Source organism: Xiphophorus couchianus, chromosome 11 (genome assembly GCF_001444195.1).
Source record: "Xiphophorus couchianus chromosome 11, X_couchianus-1.0, whole genome shotgun sequence".
In the NCBI taxonomy this organism is placed as follows: Eukaryota; Metazoa; Chordata; class Actinopteri; order Cyprinodontiformes; family Poeciliidae; genus Xiphophorus; species Xiphophorus couchianus.
Window position 1 is genome coordinate 2274055 of NC_040238.1, and position 17088 is coordinate 2291142.

General features: G+C 38.8%; 2 protein-coding genes and 1 non-coding gene across 8 annotated transcripts in view; all 3 read left to right on the plus strand.

Moving 5' to 3' along the window:
- Positions 1 to 2986, plus strand: part of LOC114153324 (EH domain-binding protein 1-like) — a 29579-nt gene extending 26593 nt beyond the window's left edge. For all 6 annotated transcript variants that reach the window (XM_028031784.1, XM_028031787.1, XM_028031788.1 and 3 more), the window contains 7 exons: positions 10 to 52; positions 202 to 251; positions 516 to 636; positions 772 to 871; positions 951 to 1024; positions 1579 to 1693; positions 2034 to 2986. In XM_028031784.1, coding sequence (XP_027887585.1) covers positions 10 to 52; positions 202 to 251; positions 516 to 636; positions 772 to 871; positions 951 to 1024; positions 1579 to 1693; positions 2034 to 2124 — 594 coding nt within the window. In that variant the 3' untranslated portion in view covers positions 2125 to 2986. The remainder of the gene's footprint in view (positions 1 to 9; positions 53 to 201; positions 252 to 515; positions 637 to 771; positions 872 to 950; positions 1025 to 1578; positions 1694 to 2033) is intronic.
- Positions 2987 to 3994: 1008 nt separating this feature from the next.
- On the plus strand, positions 3995 to 4066 carry trnae-cuc (transfer RNA glutamic acid (anticodon CUC)). The gene has a single exon. It is a non-coding gene; the product is annotated as a tRNA-Glu (tRNA).
- Positions 4067 to 4900: 834 nt separating this feature from the next.
- On the plus strand, positions 4901 to 8189 carry LOC114153210 (CAAX prenyl protease 2-like). The gene is made up of 6 exons (XM_028031602.1): positions 4901 to 4926; positions 5389 to 5468; positions 5574 to 5741; positions 5880 to 5951; positions 7029 to 7091; positions 7181 to 8189. The coding sequence occupies exons 1-6, from the start codon at positions 4901 to 4903 to the stop codon at positions 7399 to 7401; spliced, it is 630 nt and encodes a 209-aa protein (XP_027887403.1). The 3' UTR covers positions 7402 to 8189.
- The last annotated feature ends 8899 nt before the right edge of the window (positions 8190 to 17088 follow it).

Genomic DNA, 17088 nt, shown 5'->3' on the forward strand with positions numbered 1-17088 from the left:
CATTTGCAGGATGAAGATGCTTCATCTCTTACTGAAAATGCTAATAACTCAGGTAGGTATTATCTGGACTGAGTCTTGCTAGCACCTAAAATACTGTGGGATAAAATATAGTGGGATATTTTTTTTCCACTTTTGACTGGATTATTTTTTTCTTTGCTGCTCAAGCTTTAATCTGCCTTCCGTGTTTTTCTGTGTTTGCAGAGCTGCAGAGTGCAGTTGACATCCAGCCTCCTAAACAAGAAGAAACTATGGTCAGTTTTGTGTTACAGCCCTATACACTATACACAATCACAATAAATCTCTCCACTGCAGATTAAATTCAGTTTGTTTTCTCCAGTGACTGACTTTCCTCTAATCTGTGACTGTCCTTTTCTTGTCTTCACTTTTCTTCCCCTTCTTCTCCTCTCCTCATGGCTGCTGGGCCATTTTCATTTTTATGTTTATTTGTATTTGTGTGTGTTTGCATGTTGTGTACATGCATGCAAATGTATGTGTGTGATGGGACTTGTGGTCAGCACCTGCAGGACACCAGTCAGTACGTCTTGAGCGAACTGGCGGCACTGGAGACAGAGCAGAAACACATCGACAGCAGAGCAGCAGTCGTGGAGAGACGATTGCGAAGCCTCATGGAAACAGGTTGGTTTATTTTATTTTTTAAATCTGTCCAAGAGAGGTGGGAGTGTTCAATGTTCTGTTTTTCACAATGCAGGGAAAGATTTTATTTTCCAGAACTCTTACATGAATATACAAATTGTTCTCTTCTGTTTGCAGGGAGTGATCGTGATGAAGAGGAGAGACTGATCCAGGAATGGTTCACTTTGGTCAACAAGAAGAACGCTCTGATACGCCGACAGGATAACCTGGAGCTATTGTAAGCGAACTGAAAATACACGTTTTATATCGTAAACAGTGATTTTATTCGATTTCTCTAATTTCTGACTGCTCTGCAGACAAGAGGAGCAGGATCTGGAGAGGAGATTCGAGCTTCTCACCAGAGAACTACGAGTTATGATGGCTATAGAAGGTCAGTGTTTGGTTTAAGTTTTATTATATCTGTGGATCTGTGTCTTAGTCATCGAAAACAGAGTTCAGGGTAAACAGAAGATTAAATACACGTGTGCACATTTAGAATACGTTATTCATAACTTATATTTGTAATTTTAACTAAATTTTGATTGGTGAACATTCTAAACTAATGTCTTGTGAAATTATTGGTGAAACGTAATCCACAGTGTTTTCAATCTCTGCTTTAAAAGTGTCTCATAACTCCTGTAGTCACCAACACTGCATTTACTAAAGTTTGTGTGACTTTCTACCTACTAACTATGATCTGCAGGGCAACTGAATAAATGTTTTAAATTAAAAATGTAAGAAAATGGTTCTTTAAGTTATTATTGTCAGAAATGCTGTGGGAGATGGTTCATATTTCAGTTTTTAACTTGCAGAAAGAAACTTCTTTGGCATATTAACTCAAAGAGAAAAGCATGTAAAAGTAATTGTCAGACTTAAACTTGTGTTACAAATATCTAAAACATTAATAAAGAAGTACCATTTGGCATTTTGCTGTATGTTTCACAGACTGGCAGAAGACAGCCACTCAGCAGCAGAGGGAGCAGCTGCTCCTCCAGGAGCTGGTGTCACTGGTTAACCAGCGGGATGAGATCATCAGAGACATTGACGACAAAGAGAAACGGTGAGTGGATGCTTTCAGTACGGCCAGAAAAAGTCAAACAAACATGCAGCGTTCTACACAATTATTGACCGCAGTTTAATTAAATAAGTTTACAAAAGGAATTGGCTTTTTTGGAGACTGATCCTAAGACTGTTTTGCTTTCTGTAGTTCTCTAAAAATGAACTTTGAAAAGTTTTTTTTTCTTTACATACTTATTTATTAAATAATCAATTTACTCGGAGGCCTTTTACACATTGTTACCCAGAGAGCTATTCCTTTTTTGTAGCTCAGTCCTCTCTATGGTTTTAACCCTGATTATTGAGAAATTGTTTGTCCTGAACTGATGTTTTTGTGTTTGCAGTGCTCAGGAGGAGGACGAGCGGCTGGAGCGAGGTTTGGAGATGAGGAGGAGGAAATTCAGCAATAAGGACAACAAATGTGTGTTACAGTGAAAAGGACAAGCACAAACTGCAGTTGTCATTGAATCCCAAAGTCTCAAAAAGTGTTTTCCTTGAATGTTAAGAAAAAAACGAAACTTCAAAGATATCTGTAGGATTTCATCTGCCTTTTCTCTCCTAGAAATGTTCTCTAAGTCTGAAGCTGGAAATTGTTGTCTGAATGTAAGGTGTGTGTTTTAGTAGTATTATGTTGGTTTCTTTAATTAGTTTTTTTTAATTTATTTAAGACGTGTGTCATTTTCTCATACATTTATTGCACTTCTGATGTTTTCCATGTGTTGTGTACATTTTTTGGACATTGCTCAGTATTCACACACCAGCTGGTCCTCTGCTTATTTTTATGTTGTGTGTCTCCTGTGCCTTAATAGAAACTTTTCGATTTGTAGGCCAAAATGCACCAGCCTTTACGAGAATTTATCTGCTCAGGATTTGAGTATGCAAAGAAATATGTTCTGTTGCAGGTGACACTTTTATCTTTTCTGATAGTTTCAAAAAATAAAAATGTAAGCATGTCAAAGCATTTCAGAATTAGTATATTTTGTGATTATTTGAGCTGGACTCAATTCCACAAGGTTTTCAGTGCAGAATGGTTATTGACGCTCAAAGTGGTAACACATCTTAAAACGTTTCTTTTAATGTCGGACCCTGGTGATATAAGTCATCTGCAGCTTCTTTGGATGTTCCAATCTTCTTGACCGCGTAAGTTAAGTTTTGGTATTTCTGCATAGTTTGATGAATGCGTGCATGGTTTTTGATGTGTGCAGTTAAAATGGTACCTATCATTCAAATGTTGATTTCGATATTTATAACTGTTTTATTCATGAATGACAAATAAAATAAAGTTTAAGAAAAATGGCTAGAGATGTGTGAAGTCTTTTTTTGTGGGGGACAGCACAATACTTCAGATGTAAATGTATTACAAACTAAATCAATGTAAACAAAGCACAGATTGTAGAAATGGAGAATATGAATAAAATTGGCCTACAGGAAGTTCACATTACTGTAATATGTTCAACTTTGTGCAAACCATCTCATTTAGGGAAATATGAAGCATTAAAGGCATGCAATGGAATTATTTACTTACAAAAAGATATTAGTGTCTTAGAAAATGTTCCATTATTCAGGAATGAATCGACTTTAAAATCTGTCAGAATTTGAAAATTGCTCCTTCTATAAAACTTGGGCTTTAACGTTGATTTCTCCGATGTGTCCCACAAATCTTTGGAGAATTTTCTTGCCCGTCTTCTTTGCCTCATTGTTGGCTGATTAGGGGAAAATGACTCAGGGTAATGCATTGAGTTCCACTACCTCAGACATAATAACACTGTTTATTACTTCCTCATTGGAGCCGGCGTCATGTCAGTCATGCGTTGCTTTGCTTTACTACAGAAAATACTAAAGTAATACCTGTCAAGTCTCCCGTTTTGGCCGGGAAACTACCGTTTTCTACCTCATTTTCGCGCTGTAGTCCTGTTCTATTATTTTCCATAAATATCCCGTAAAACCACCACAATACATCAGACGGCGACATTTCCCTTGACTGGTATGATAATACATTGAAGGTCTTTGTAAATATTTAGTAAAGCATTGTGTATATTTAGGACAATAAGTTTAGTGACACTTAGTGAAGAAACTGTAAGAACAGGCTACCGTTACCACTGATGCCTGGGCGGGTTGTTGAGAGGCTCATGAGTGCTGGACTGGTTATTTAGCTTTTGGAGCTTTTTACACTTCATGTCCGAACTATTACTAGAGGAGCAGGTTTACTATGAAGTACGTACGTATGTCCACATACTAACTTCAAACTGACACGCATATGGGAGTATTTTGGATTTGTAGGACAGCGGTCTCAATTCGAGCAACTTCCCTGGTGGTCTAGTGGTTAGGATTCGGCGCTCTCACCGCCGCGGCCCGGGTTCGATTCCCGGTCAGGGAACAGTTTCTTTTTCGATACTTTATGAAAGATTACATGATACGGTGCGATTATGTTTTATCTATGTCTTTCTGTTGCGCTTTAGTTAATCAGCTTCTCTGCACTGGGATCTACTAATCTAATCTGACATAAAGGATCAAGCTTATAAATTCGAGCATGTTGACCCTGTGCTACTTTATTCATCCCTCTGCTGTGGAACCACTTGAAGCTCTGCAGTTTGCAGATCTCCTGTTCTGTCATGCAAGAGCTAGGACATAGCTGTATTAGGCTGGACCAGTACACAATCTGTTGGGTGAGTGTAATGAGTTGCCTTCTGCTGGCTTTTCTCTATGTGGGTAGCTTATATGTCTGCTGGAGTACCTTACCAAGGTATGCAACTCATCATCAGCTTTGCAGTCAGTGTTGTTCAAGTAGCCTGTTAATGAAAGTGTGTGTCTTAAAGGGACCATCCAAGAGTGATAAAGCGTCGCTCTGTCAGTGTAGCTCTGGTGTCTGCAGTGTCTCCTTCGTTTGTGAAGCTATGGATGCACTGGGCTGATATCACAGTGAGTACACTTTCCTCTACCTTTTGATATTCTGGGGTTTGAAAGCTCTACAGGCAATTGATTTTCATTGTGATTCCTACGTGCTTTGCTTTCCAGCTACTAATCATCACTACCCACAATACTCAGGTGATGAGATCTTCTGTTGAAATAACTTTGTTTAATAAATAAAGTGCATCCTGGGTCTCCAGGTTGAAGAGTCCTTGTGGGAGCTGATGGGAGTTCGTTTGAAAGGTTTCATTCCTGCATCTGTTCTGCCTTTGCTATTGATTACGGTAAGCCAATAAGGTATAACATGAACACTTTAAAGGAAAAAGTTTTGTAACAATTGTTTTTGTAATTATTTTATTCTTTCTGACTTAAATTCTAAAACTGAAACAAAATGAAATTACTTCTTAAACTGAAACTGAACTGAACTCTTTACCACACACAATCAAATAAGAGGAATGGAATTTTTATTTATTTATTTATTGCCTTCAAGTTGTCAAAAGTGTTTAAAAAGTCATTTTGAACGTGTTTTCCAGCATCTGCTCACACAGATTTCAAAGGGTTTGTTTTTTTAGATTTACTTTATGCTTTATTGAGGCAGATTAGACATTTTAGATGTTTTATTTAATTTAACTCTTTAACAGGTGACTGTAACTTTATATTTTTATTTGAGCTCCCTTCAGTGTTTAAACTACATACTAAAATGTGTGCCATTTTTTCCCCTCATACTTTTGATCTTGTTGTTATTTATTGCCTGTGCATGTTATAAACATCTATATTCACTCTGTTTAATAGTTTTTTTTATCTGGGGCCCCTGGTTCAGTCTGCTTTGGACAATCCTGACGGGTTCTCTGGGGAACTTCACTCTGCTCTGGGTATTTATAAGGTTCTGTTAGAGAAATCTGATGCAAAAAGTTTGACATGTGTGCCGCCTTTGCATTAAAGGTGATCACAATCTCCTGACTAATGTATTTTCCCAGATGTGCAGAGTTGGAGGATGTGCGTCCAAGACGCAGCGTGGCTCAGGAACCAGGTGGTGGCGCCAGTGATGGAGGAGCTGGTGTTCAGAGGGGCCATGCTGCCTATGTTGGTGCCTTGCACTGGAGCCACAGCTGTTATCTTCATTGCTCCTCTGTTCTTTGGTGTTGGTATGACAGGAAACTTTGGCGCCACAATGACATCATACTCTACTAAAGCACGACAAAATGCACCAGTTGACCTGCAGGAGTTTTGCTGCTCCTGTTTTAATGTTTGCAAACTTTATTTCAATTTTACTGTCGTTCTAGCCCATCTTCACCACATCATAGAGCAGCTTCAGCTGGGAAAGGACAATGTGAGAGCCATCTTTCTGGGGGCAGGTGAGCTTATTCTCAAATAAACTACATGTGGGAGGCGACTGATGTGTGTTTGATCATACTGTACATATAACAATAAATCAAATCCCAGTGAAAATCAATCTAAAATTATGAAGAATCTAAATGCTACCTATGCACTGTATATGAAAAATAAAGTAGTATTACACCTAAGAAAACATTTATAAATTACAGTCTGATAAACTATGTTATTGCACAATACCAACAGTTGCATAAATGAGAGGCAACAGAGATAGTAAAACAAACGATGATGTATTTTGGTGGAATTTTGTGTCACACTTGCACAAAGCAACTCGGCTACTATTTTTAAAGAGGAAGGAAAATGATTTACGGTTTTGATTTATTTTTCTTCTACACATGAAAATCTCAAAAGTGTGGTGTGTTCATATCCTTTACATTTACATATTCTATATACTTTCCAAATCTACGGTACCTCTCACACCTAGACTACTTTGCTTTTCTTTTGTTTCAGTAAAACAACTCAAACTCTTTAAAACTGGTTGAATACCGTCTGCAAACATACATTTTTAAATTCTACCTAGAATTCCTGATTGGATTTAGATGTGGACTTTAACTGAGCTATTCTAACACATGAAAATGATTTAATCTTAACCACACCACTGTTACCCTGGCTTTATGTTTTGGATTGTTGTGACAGAGCAACGCTTTATCACTCTTGGATTGTTTGAATTATCCAACTTCAAATCAGCTTATGCAGTTTTCCTGTCTCTGCTGAAGAAAATATCCCCACAGCATCATACTGCCACCACCATGTTTTACAGTGTGGGTGGTGCAATGTTAGTTTTCCACCAAAAATAGCTTTTTGTGACAAGGTTAAAAATATTGCAGTAAGGACATTGGAGAGATGGGGTTGAAATTGAATGCAAACACTACCTTCCAGTTTTTTACTAGAAGAAAAAGCTGAATTTTACTTTCACTTTGCAATAAGTATGACTGTGTGTTGTCTGCCATAACATTTTAAACAATGTTTTTGTGACAACAGTCAAAGAGTATGAATACTTTTACAGTTTGTTGATTATTCATTGTAGTTTTCCTTTACAGGGATTCAGTTTTTGTACACAACTGTGTTTGGTGTCTTTGCTGCTTTTATTTTCCTGAGAACTGGTGAGAGGCAAAAATACACATTCATCCTCTAAAAGCGCCATCTCGTGTACATACGGTAGTTTCACATCTTGTGGTCTGTTCTTCTAAAGGTCATATTGTGGGTCCAGTTTTGTGCCATTCATTCTGCAACAGCCAGGGTCTCCCTGACATTGGTTCTGCTCTGAGCAGCCCTCAGCGTTCAGCCGTGCTGATCTGCTATCTGACTGGAGTCCTGCTGTTTCTGGTGATGCTCTTCCCCTTCACAGACCCCTTCCTCTATGGAGCCAGACCTGTATGCAGCCTCGCCGCCTCTCAAGCGTTGGAATGTTGATTGAGAAAATGTCAAATACTCAAGAAAGTCATGAAAAATAAAATCTTGAGACAGATTTTAACTTTAGTATTATTTTTTTCAGTCATGACTGGGACTTTTCTGAAGTGTGTGCATGATTTTTGCGGGTGGACAAGGCAGGGGAAAGATCCCAGTGCTTCAGACATTTCCTGCATGGTTCAAAAATATTTCCTACTGTATGAAACTTAACACCAGCACAAAACTCCCTGGCTACAACAAAGTAGCAGAAGTGTACATGAGTGCAAGCATAGAAAACCAGATGAAATATGGTGGTGAAGAAGGAAAAAAAAGCAGGCAATAGAGGACATGATCACAAAGAAAGACGCGGAGGCAGGCAAAACATGCAGACATCGCTGCCAATAAATACACCAACCGAACCCAATTGGAGAGAGACAGCTATTTAAAATCATGTTTTTAAATCGGACAAGGCAATGAATGCCAGAGGAAGACTTAAACAGAGAAGAGTGGAAAATAAGTGGCTTCAGCCAGGAGCAATAAGAGCAACGCCAGCAGATGAGGAGACACAAAAAGAAAAGGTGGAGTGAGGGAGCGCAGGGATAAAAATTGTTCTTCCCTGGGGAAATTGAAAATTTGGAGTAGCAGAGCAGAGGAAAAGGGAAAGGTCATGCAGGGTATGTTGAAATGTCTGGGAGGTGAAAGGTTGTGTTGAAGCTCCAGATTTATGAGGTAGGTTTATAAGTAATAAAAACTTTGCGACGTAAAATTGGGCAAACATAATAAATTCACATGTATGTCTTTCCTGTTCTCCACACTGATTCCAGATGCGTTTTATTTCTTGTCTTTTTTTTTTTTTTTTTACAGTTTGTAGCTGTAAACTCTGGTGCTCATTTTACAATATTCAATTTCACTTGACCTTCTTTTTAAAGTCTGAATGACAAATGAAAGAGGAAAACACCAGTGAAGTCAGAAATGTGAATGTACTCATTATCAACACAAATTTACTAATAATGTTTAACAGTTTGCTCAGTAGTTTGCTTCATGGTGCAGTTCAGTTCACAAAAACAAGTTTGGATTGTGGATTTTCTCAAATGCATCCTGTTAACATTGGGACTGCATCTTTTTCTTGACACAGCTGTTACTAAAACGTAAAGCTGCATGAAGGATGCATTCCCATTCACATGGTTCATTTACTGCTTGGAGCCAGATGTTCATAAGAGAAGTAAAAACAAAAATCTAGTTATGGTTACAGAGAATGCAGTGTTAGAAGCTCAGTGTTAGCTGATGAGATCATTCTTGGTATTGACAGAAAATGTTGACATTTTCTTGACAGACATCACATTACTGTCAAAAAAGCTGAAAATTGATCAATTTATCTCCAACTGTGGTCAAAAATGCTAAGTCACCGCAAGAAGATCAGACTAATGGCTTGTTTTTTTAGAAGCATTTGTCCTTTCTCTAAACTTAAAAGTAGTGTTGTTCCTTTCACCATTTCACCCCATTAAAAAAGCATTTTATAAGTTTTAATTTCACCTTCACCTAATCCCAATTTTTGTAGCTGACTGTTGCATTACATAATGTTTCAGGTGAGGAGTTAAACAAGATCAGAAAATAGGTTTGTTTTTTTTCACGACTAAAGACATACTGAGAACAAACTAATCTCAAAACGGTGTGCCCAGTTCTCAGTCTTCAATTTGAGCTTGGTTTCAGGCCCACAGAAGGCACGTAGGCTAAGAATGAACAAAGGCTAAACAGCTCGGTAATTATTTATTTATGTGTGTCTCATTTGAGGCCAGTTGTACTTGGATGTGTCTGGGATGTGTGGGTTCATGTTTACAGAATGAACTGTGCATGGGAGGTTCAACAGCTTCTAAAGAATGCGTTAATCTGACGTCTGCAAGGCTGCAAGCAAAACAAGGTGGTTACAAATATGGAACAGTTTCATGAACCCATGGGTCATAACCAAATCTAAAAACAAACCAGCAACAATAAGAGCTTACCTTTCTAACAAATGTTTTCGTTTTATATACTGCCCTGCTAAAGTATTTTCACCCCCTGAACTTTTCCAAATCACAAGCAAAACACTTTGATGCTTCAAATTGAGACTTTGAGCTTGCGTTAGATAGATAGATAGATAGATAGATAGATAGCATTTATTGTCATTGAACAGAATTCAACGAAATTTCCATTGCAGCTCCCGTGCAAAAGGTCAAATATATACAGTATAAATAAGCAAACACACAATAATAATAATAACAATATATACAACTAAATTAACTAAAGGCACTCAACCACACCAAAGAAGTAGCAGCAGGTCCAATTATGGCAAAGTACAGATGATGTGACAGTGCAAAGTGCAGAACAATATGGCTGTGTGGGGGTGGGGGATATGTATGTGTGACTGCGAGGTTATGATATGTGTGGGAGGGGGGGGCGGCAGGGAGTAATGGCTCTGACGGCTGTGGGGAAGAAACTGTTTCTCAGTCTATTTGTTGTAGTCCGTATATTCCTGAACCGCTTGCCTGATGGCAGCGGCACAAACAGTCTGTGGCCCGGGTGGCTGGAATCCATCGCTATGGATCCAGCTCTCTTCTTGACCCGGTCTGTGTAAATGGAGTCCAGGTCTGGGAGGGGGCATCCCACAATGCCTTGTGCTGTTCTCACCACCCGTGTAAGTTGTTTCCTCTCCAATGCTGTGCAGCTACCATACCACACAGTCATGTTGAGGCAGAGGATGCTCTCGATCGTCGCCCTGTAAAAGTTCATGAGCAGCCGTGAGGAAAGTCCAGCCCGTCTCAGTTTCCTGAGGAAGAAGAGCCTTTGTTGTGCTTTCTTCACCAGGTGGGAGGTGTTTGTGTTCCAGGAGAAGTCAGAAGTGATGTGGAGGCCCAGGAACTTGATGTTGTCCACACGTTCCACCACTTCTCCATCTATGAGAAGGGGAGTGTGAGCCGTCCTCCTGGACCTTCTGTAATCCACAATGACCTCCTTGGTCTTCCCTGTGTTCAGCACCAAGTTGTTGGCTGAACACCACTGAGTGAGCTGCAGAATCTCCTCTCTGTAGTGGGTCTCGTTGTTGTCTGAAATGAGACCCACTACTGTTGTGTCGTCCGCGTACTTCACGACTGTGTTGGTGGGGTGGATGGCCACGCAGTCGTGTGTAAACAGGGTGAAGAGAGCTGGGCTGAGCACAGACCGAAATGTTTATTTTTTCTTCTTTTTTATCATATATTTTCAATTTGATGAGGGTCTGATTACACACTGATTATTGTGTAGCTGCAGCTTAAACCTCCAAGCCAATCTCAAATCCCACATTTTATGTTTAATGCTTTATCCGGTGTTAGCTTGATTGTGTATTTTCAGAATGGTGTTTTAATATGTTGTTCATAATGTAAGGTGTAAGTGTATAATTGTTTAGTGATTTTCTATAGCAAACCTCAGAGGCCCTCAGAGCAGCTGGATTTATTTTGAGGTTAATTGCACATTACCTCGACTGTGTGTAAAATTTGCTGAATTTTATTGAGCGATAAAGATACAAGATAAAGAAAACCCCATTACAAATGCATGCCACATTCTTTCACAATTCTAACTGAACATGTTTAAGAACCTTATGCCCTTTTTCCTTTCCCTCACAAAAATGCAATAATACATTTTCTAGTAACATAAAACCCAAATAAAATAAACTGAAATTTGATGCTTAATGAGTTTCACTGCTTTTGTACACTGTGGCTCTTCATACTCCAGGTTTAACTTTTCTGTTTCTCATTTTAAACTGAAAGTCAAGCAACTTATCTACAAGGTTGGAGAGTTCTTATTTCTGAGCTGATGTGAATACCAAGAGCAGCTCTGGTCACAAAATCACTTCTTTCCCCTCTGCTCCGTTCTGTGAAACGCTAGAAAGGGTTTGGTCCAGTGGGGATTAAGGCGGCTGTTCTCTTTATTTATTCAAAGTCAGGCGGCTGATCTCTCATTTTGCTCCCTCTCTCCCTCCTGCTTAATACATTTCAGCTCAGTCACACTTGAAGTCTTTTCATTCCAAGAAAGTATTCAGCTGCTGACTGCTTGAATCTTTCTAGGGGGACAACACTGCTGCACTGGATCAAGCTTGTCAGCACTTTTCCAAGATGCAACAGCCTTACCTGTTTGCTTCCTCTATGATTTTCTCAGATAATTATACAGAGGTAAAACCTAGCAGCCTCTGCCTCAGTGGCCACCCTCTGAGCTGGTGTGGTGGCCTCTGCCTCCCAGTTGGACGGGTGAAGGAACTAATGGGGGAGGAAAAGAAGACCCTGTTATTAGACTTCCCTGCACATAACAAGTCTGCAGAAGATTTTAGCATTGCGTTTAGGGAGTAATTTGCATTCTTTTGCCGATGCAAAGTCAGGCAGTTTATGGTTTCTTTTTTTTTCCCCAAAAAAATGCTTCATTAAAAAAGAGGCACACAGTGGAAAATGAGTCCGAGTCATACAGGGGTAGTGGAGATGTGGTTCAAAACTTCAAGTTCAAGTGAAACGACAGAGAAAGAATAATAGGAAATAAGCCAGACAGAAACACATCAGATGCCGTTCTGTCTCTTTGTTTCTCTGTGAACCTTTTGTGTCCTGATCCTTTCTTGTGGAGCTGACATCCTTTCTTCTCACTGTTAATGCATTTACCATCACACAGACACACACACACAAAATAATCTGAAGAGCAGTATGATGATAGAAGTGTCATGTGTCTGTGCAGATCTACAGTATGTGCGCACGGCTGAGTCTATGGAAAAGTTTAGCCGATCATCTGGTAAAGGAATAATCTGTCAGCCTGTCCGTGCGTTCTGTCCGTCATCCTTCGCTCTGTTTGTTTGTGGTTTGTTCATGCATGTGGAGGACAGCTGAGAGCACTTTATCTTTAAAGAGAGCATCGATGCTTTGTTTTCTGTTTGTTTCTTTCAGTTTTAGATGGTCTTATGTTATGGTTGAGTAAAAAACTGAAAGATGATAATAGATTTTCCAAACTATCTCTCAATTTAAAAACCTCAAGTTTTTCCATGGGAGCTGTGCTTGCACTCTGCATCTCCCTGTGCTAACATGAGTCAGACGAGGCACGCAGAGAGAGAGACACGCTCATTTTCACTTAAAATCCTTCCTTTAATATGGATTTACTTCTGCGTGATGACATACAGAACTGTCCTGACATTTTCAGCCGACTGATTCAGTATTTTTTAATTTATCACTTTACACTCAGCGGGTCGCTGCAGTCATTTCAGATGTTTGTGGTAAAGATTTGTTGATAGTCTGGGTGTGGATTGAGGGCATTCGTGTCTGCAGCAAGAGACGAAGCATATGGACTTTGTAGAATAAAAGTTTGATCTCTTTCCCCTCAACGAAATCACCCAGTAAGCAGGGGCTCATATTTAACCATAATGGAGGCTGCTAATTGCTTCAGTGTGTCCCTGTGTGTTTGTCTGTGTGAGAGTAGGCAAATACTGATGGGTTCTGCTCAATTTAATACGGCACAGACATGTCCATATGCACAAACAGTGTGAGTCTGTGATGATCTAAACCAAGACTGCAATGTAATAACAGACCTTGACATTAGTGGGAAGTTAAGAGACATCAGGGACACAGGTCTCCTTTTTATCACCAATGCAAAGACACTTTGTGAAGGTCAGTCCCTGCAAACGGTGCCGGGTTTTTTTTGTTTGCTTTTTTTTTAAAGTATGCCATGATTTTGCTCTGCTTTTATCACTTTGAAAGCATTAAATAAAATCCAGTGCAAACAATTACCTTCACGATTCTAACTGGTAAATTGTCATCCTGTGTGATTTAATCTCTGTGTAACTACAACTGTTCTGTAAAGAGCTCAGAGGCCAGAGAACAAAATAACCTCATGAAGACCAAGGAACATAGCAGACTGGTCAGGCAGAAAGTTGTGACACAGTTTAAAGCAAATATTCTTGAATGAGCAATCAACTTGGTGGTGGCAGCATCATGCTTTACAACTAAACTAAACTTTCTGTACAACTAAAGCATCATCCTCTAGCTGTACAGAAGTTTCATTTTTTTTGATGAACATTTAAAGAGAATGGCAGAGGTGTAAACCTCCGCAGGAGGAGGATTAATCATGGTAGCATCACATGATTGTTTTAGTTAAATATAATGACTTCACCCTAAATGAAATCTGGCTTTAATTCCTGCGTATTTACTCAAAATATTTATTTTTCTAAAACTCAAATCTAACTGTACCACAGATCTCCACTTGCCCAGGAAAATATTTTGGCATCTATTGGATGGGTTATGGATTGGTACACAATTTGCAGAGACAGTTATTATGTGCATTAAAGCACAAATCACTCTGACTTTTGTTGTTGGCATGTTTTTCCTTTACAGCTGTTATTAGGTCAACATTTTGCTCCCAGACATGAGTGTTTAATTTGGAGTAGGGATCAATATTCCATTTCACATTCTATTTTTATAAATTCTGTAATATTGTAAAGTATGAAGAATCATCTGGTTTTGATTTATCTGTGTTACCAAATACAAACCTAAACAATGCAAAACATATGGGATGGAACTGTGCAACAACTGGAATTTATCTATATTGGATAAAATAGTGAGTGTCAGCATGCTTGGACAAATATTATGCCTGTTTTGCATTACCTATGCTTAAATCCAACTGAACACATAAGGATAAAAATCACCTTTCAACATTAAACTTATTCAGTGCCAAAGATTGACAATATATTGACAATATATAGATTGAGCTATATTCAGTTCCTCTGATTTCTATATTTTTTGAAAGTATATTTTCCAAACTCTAAATTCTAGAATTATATATACTTAAGTTGTCTTTTAAAATGCAATTACTTTAAAATATCAAACCCTTTTGGAATTAAAACAGAAATGAAGGAGCAACACTTCTCTGCTGCTTTCCAAATAGGTATCAGGCTTGTCACCTGAGTAATGTCTATTCACAAAGCATCTATAGCTTCATTCAGACACTTGCAGATTAAAAAATAATATGCAAAACTCAGCCCTTATGGTGGACAAAGCATTGGACAATGTGGTTGAAGCAAATGGCAAAGACAGTTGGGTTGAGAGAAAGCCGACTGGACCAAATTATTTGGAAAATTCAGAAATTTGATTTAAAATATAACAACATACTCTTATTTTTTTATATTCCATACCTGTGTAGACTTGAAAAATACTGAAATCTAATTTCAGCTTTTTCCTGAGGAACCCTAAAATATACACTAATTGATCTAAAATGGATGTCTTTAAAGTGTCGAACAAATTTTATGGCCACAATGACATTTTAAATGAGATTGTGGGTTTCTGTTGTTGAATTTTATTCACTGTTTGAAAGTGTAAACTTACACCCAGACAGTCATTACTGAGTCTACAATGGACACTTAAAAGCTAAATATCAGAAGCAGGACAAATGAGACCATAAAGAAGACACAACAATAAAAATATCAAATATTTTTATAATAAACAGAATATTAGAAAATAAAGAATTTACAGTGCCTTGCAAAAGTATTCATGCCCCTTGAACTTTTCCATATTTTGTCACATTACAACCACAAATCTAAAAATATTTCATTGGAATTTTATGTGAAAAATCAACACAAAGTGGTATCTATTGTGAAGGAGAAAGAAAATTCTGCATAGTTTTTTACAAAAACGAAAAAAGCTTAAGTATTCAAACCCCCCTGAGTCAATACTTTGTAAAATTACATTTTGCTGGGATTACAGCTGCAAGTGTTTTAGAGTTTGTCTCTTCCAGGTTTGCAAATCTAGTGACTGAAATTTTTGCCCATTCTTCTTTGCCAAACAGCTCAAACTCAGTCAGACTAGATGGAGAACATTTGTAAACAGCTGTTTTCAGATCTTACCACATATTCTCGATTGGGTAGGTCAGAACTTGGACTGGGCCATTCTAACACATGAATATGTTTTGTTTTAAACCATTTCATTGTAGCTCTGGCTTTATGTTCAGGGTCATTGTCCTGCTGGAAGGTGAACCTCCATCCCAGTCTCAAGTCTTTTACAGACTCCAGCAGGTTTTCTTCACACATTGCGCTGTATTTGGCTCCATCCAACTCTGACCAAATTCCCTGTCCCTGCTGAAGAGACGCACCCCCAGAGCATAATGCTGCCACCACCATATTTGACAGTGGGGATGGTATGTTCAGACTGATGGGCAGTGTTAGTTCTCTGCCGCACATAGAGTTTTACTTTTGGTCAAAGCGTTTCATTTTGGTCTCGCCTGACCAAAGTTCCTTCTTTCACATGTTTGCATTTGGTCCAGAGTCACCATGGGCCTCTTGGCTGCATCTCTGATCAGTTCTCTCCTTTTTCGGCCTGAAAGTTTAGGCAGACAGGTTTGCCTTGGTAGGTTTACAATTGTGCCATACTCTTTCCATTTCTGGATAATGGATTGAACAGTGCTTAGTGACATGTTCAAACCTGGAAAGTCTTTTTATAGCCTAAACTTGCTTTACACTTCTCCATGACTTTCTCCCTGACCTGTCTGGTGTGTTTTTTGGACTTCATTACATTTTTGCTCCCCAATATTCTCTTAGCAAACCTCTAAGGTGTCACAGAGCAGCTGGATTTGAACTGAGATTAAATTAAACACACATGGACTACAGTTAGTCACCATCAGGCAACTTCTGGAGGCAATTGGTTGATGTCAGAGAAAAGGGGAATGAGTACCTCTGCACACCACTATTTTCAGTTTTTTATTTGTAAAAAAAAGTTTTGAATGATGTATAACATTTTCAAAATAACATTCAATCCATGATGATTGCATGCAAACATCTGGCCAGAATGATAACTTTCTGGTCAAACATTTACTATTCTATTTACTTAACTTGGTGCTAAGTGTTCAGAGGAGAATGCTCAATAAAGAATAGTTGTCATTGTTAAATTAATGAAATACAAAGGACTAATAGCTTCCAGTGTGCAGCTGAGCTGTAGAAAAGCTAGAAGGTGTGAAATAATCAGAGCAAGTGGCAAAAGATAAAAAGTCAAGGGCTGACTTAAAAGGTGGCAGATATAAAATAAAGAGGTCTGTATGTTCCATTAGATATCTTTAGGTTGGCAGATAGAGACTTGGCCGCACTGTGTGTAGATTAATAGGAACAAAGGGATTTGGGAAAGTATGGCTATGGAAAGAAGAGGTCTTGTCTGCTCTATCAATTATGCTTCTGGTATGTTTCTGGGGGTGTTTCTGTCTGAGAAAGAGGAGGGGCAAAAAACAGGCTGACTTATGAATTCAGCAGGCAAAGAGTGAAGGTTTGGGGGTAAAACACTGATATTCTGGAGGAGGACAATAGCTGCCTGATTAAAACAATCAGAATACAGATGTCGAGAAGGAGCTGGAAGGAGAAAAGGGACACATTGGATTAAAAAAGTTGAAGGTGGTGATGATAAGGTCTGATGGTGGTCCAAGAGAAACAGAGACAAGTTAGAAGACGTGGGCAAGAAGACCAAAAGGCTCTTTAGGTTCTCCAGGATCCAGAGGTTTTATGTTCTCCCTCTAGCTACAGTGGTTGTTACATAAGGGGAAAAGACTGCCGAATAATAACACTGTGTATATTGTGTCTGCCAGAACCAACACACCACATCCAGCCAGCTCATCTGCACAGAGAGAGCACAGGCGTCCAAGTTCGACTGTGGTTAATAACTGCTCCGGCTGCACTTAATGCATTACTTTTCCACCCTG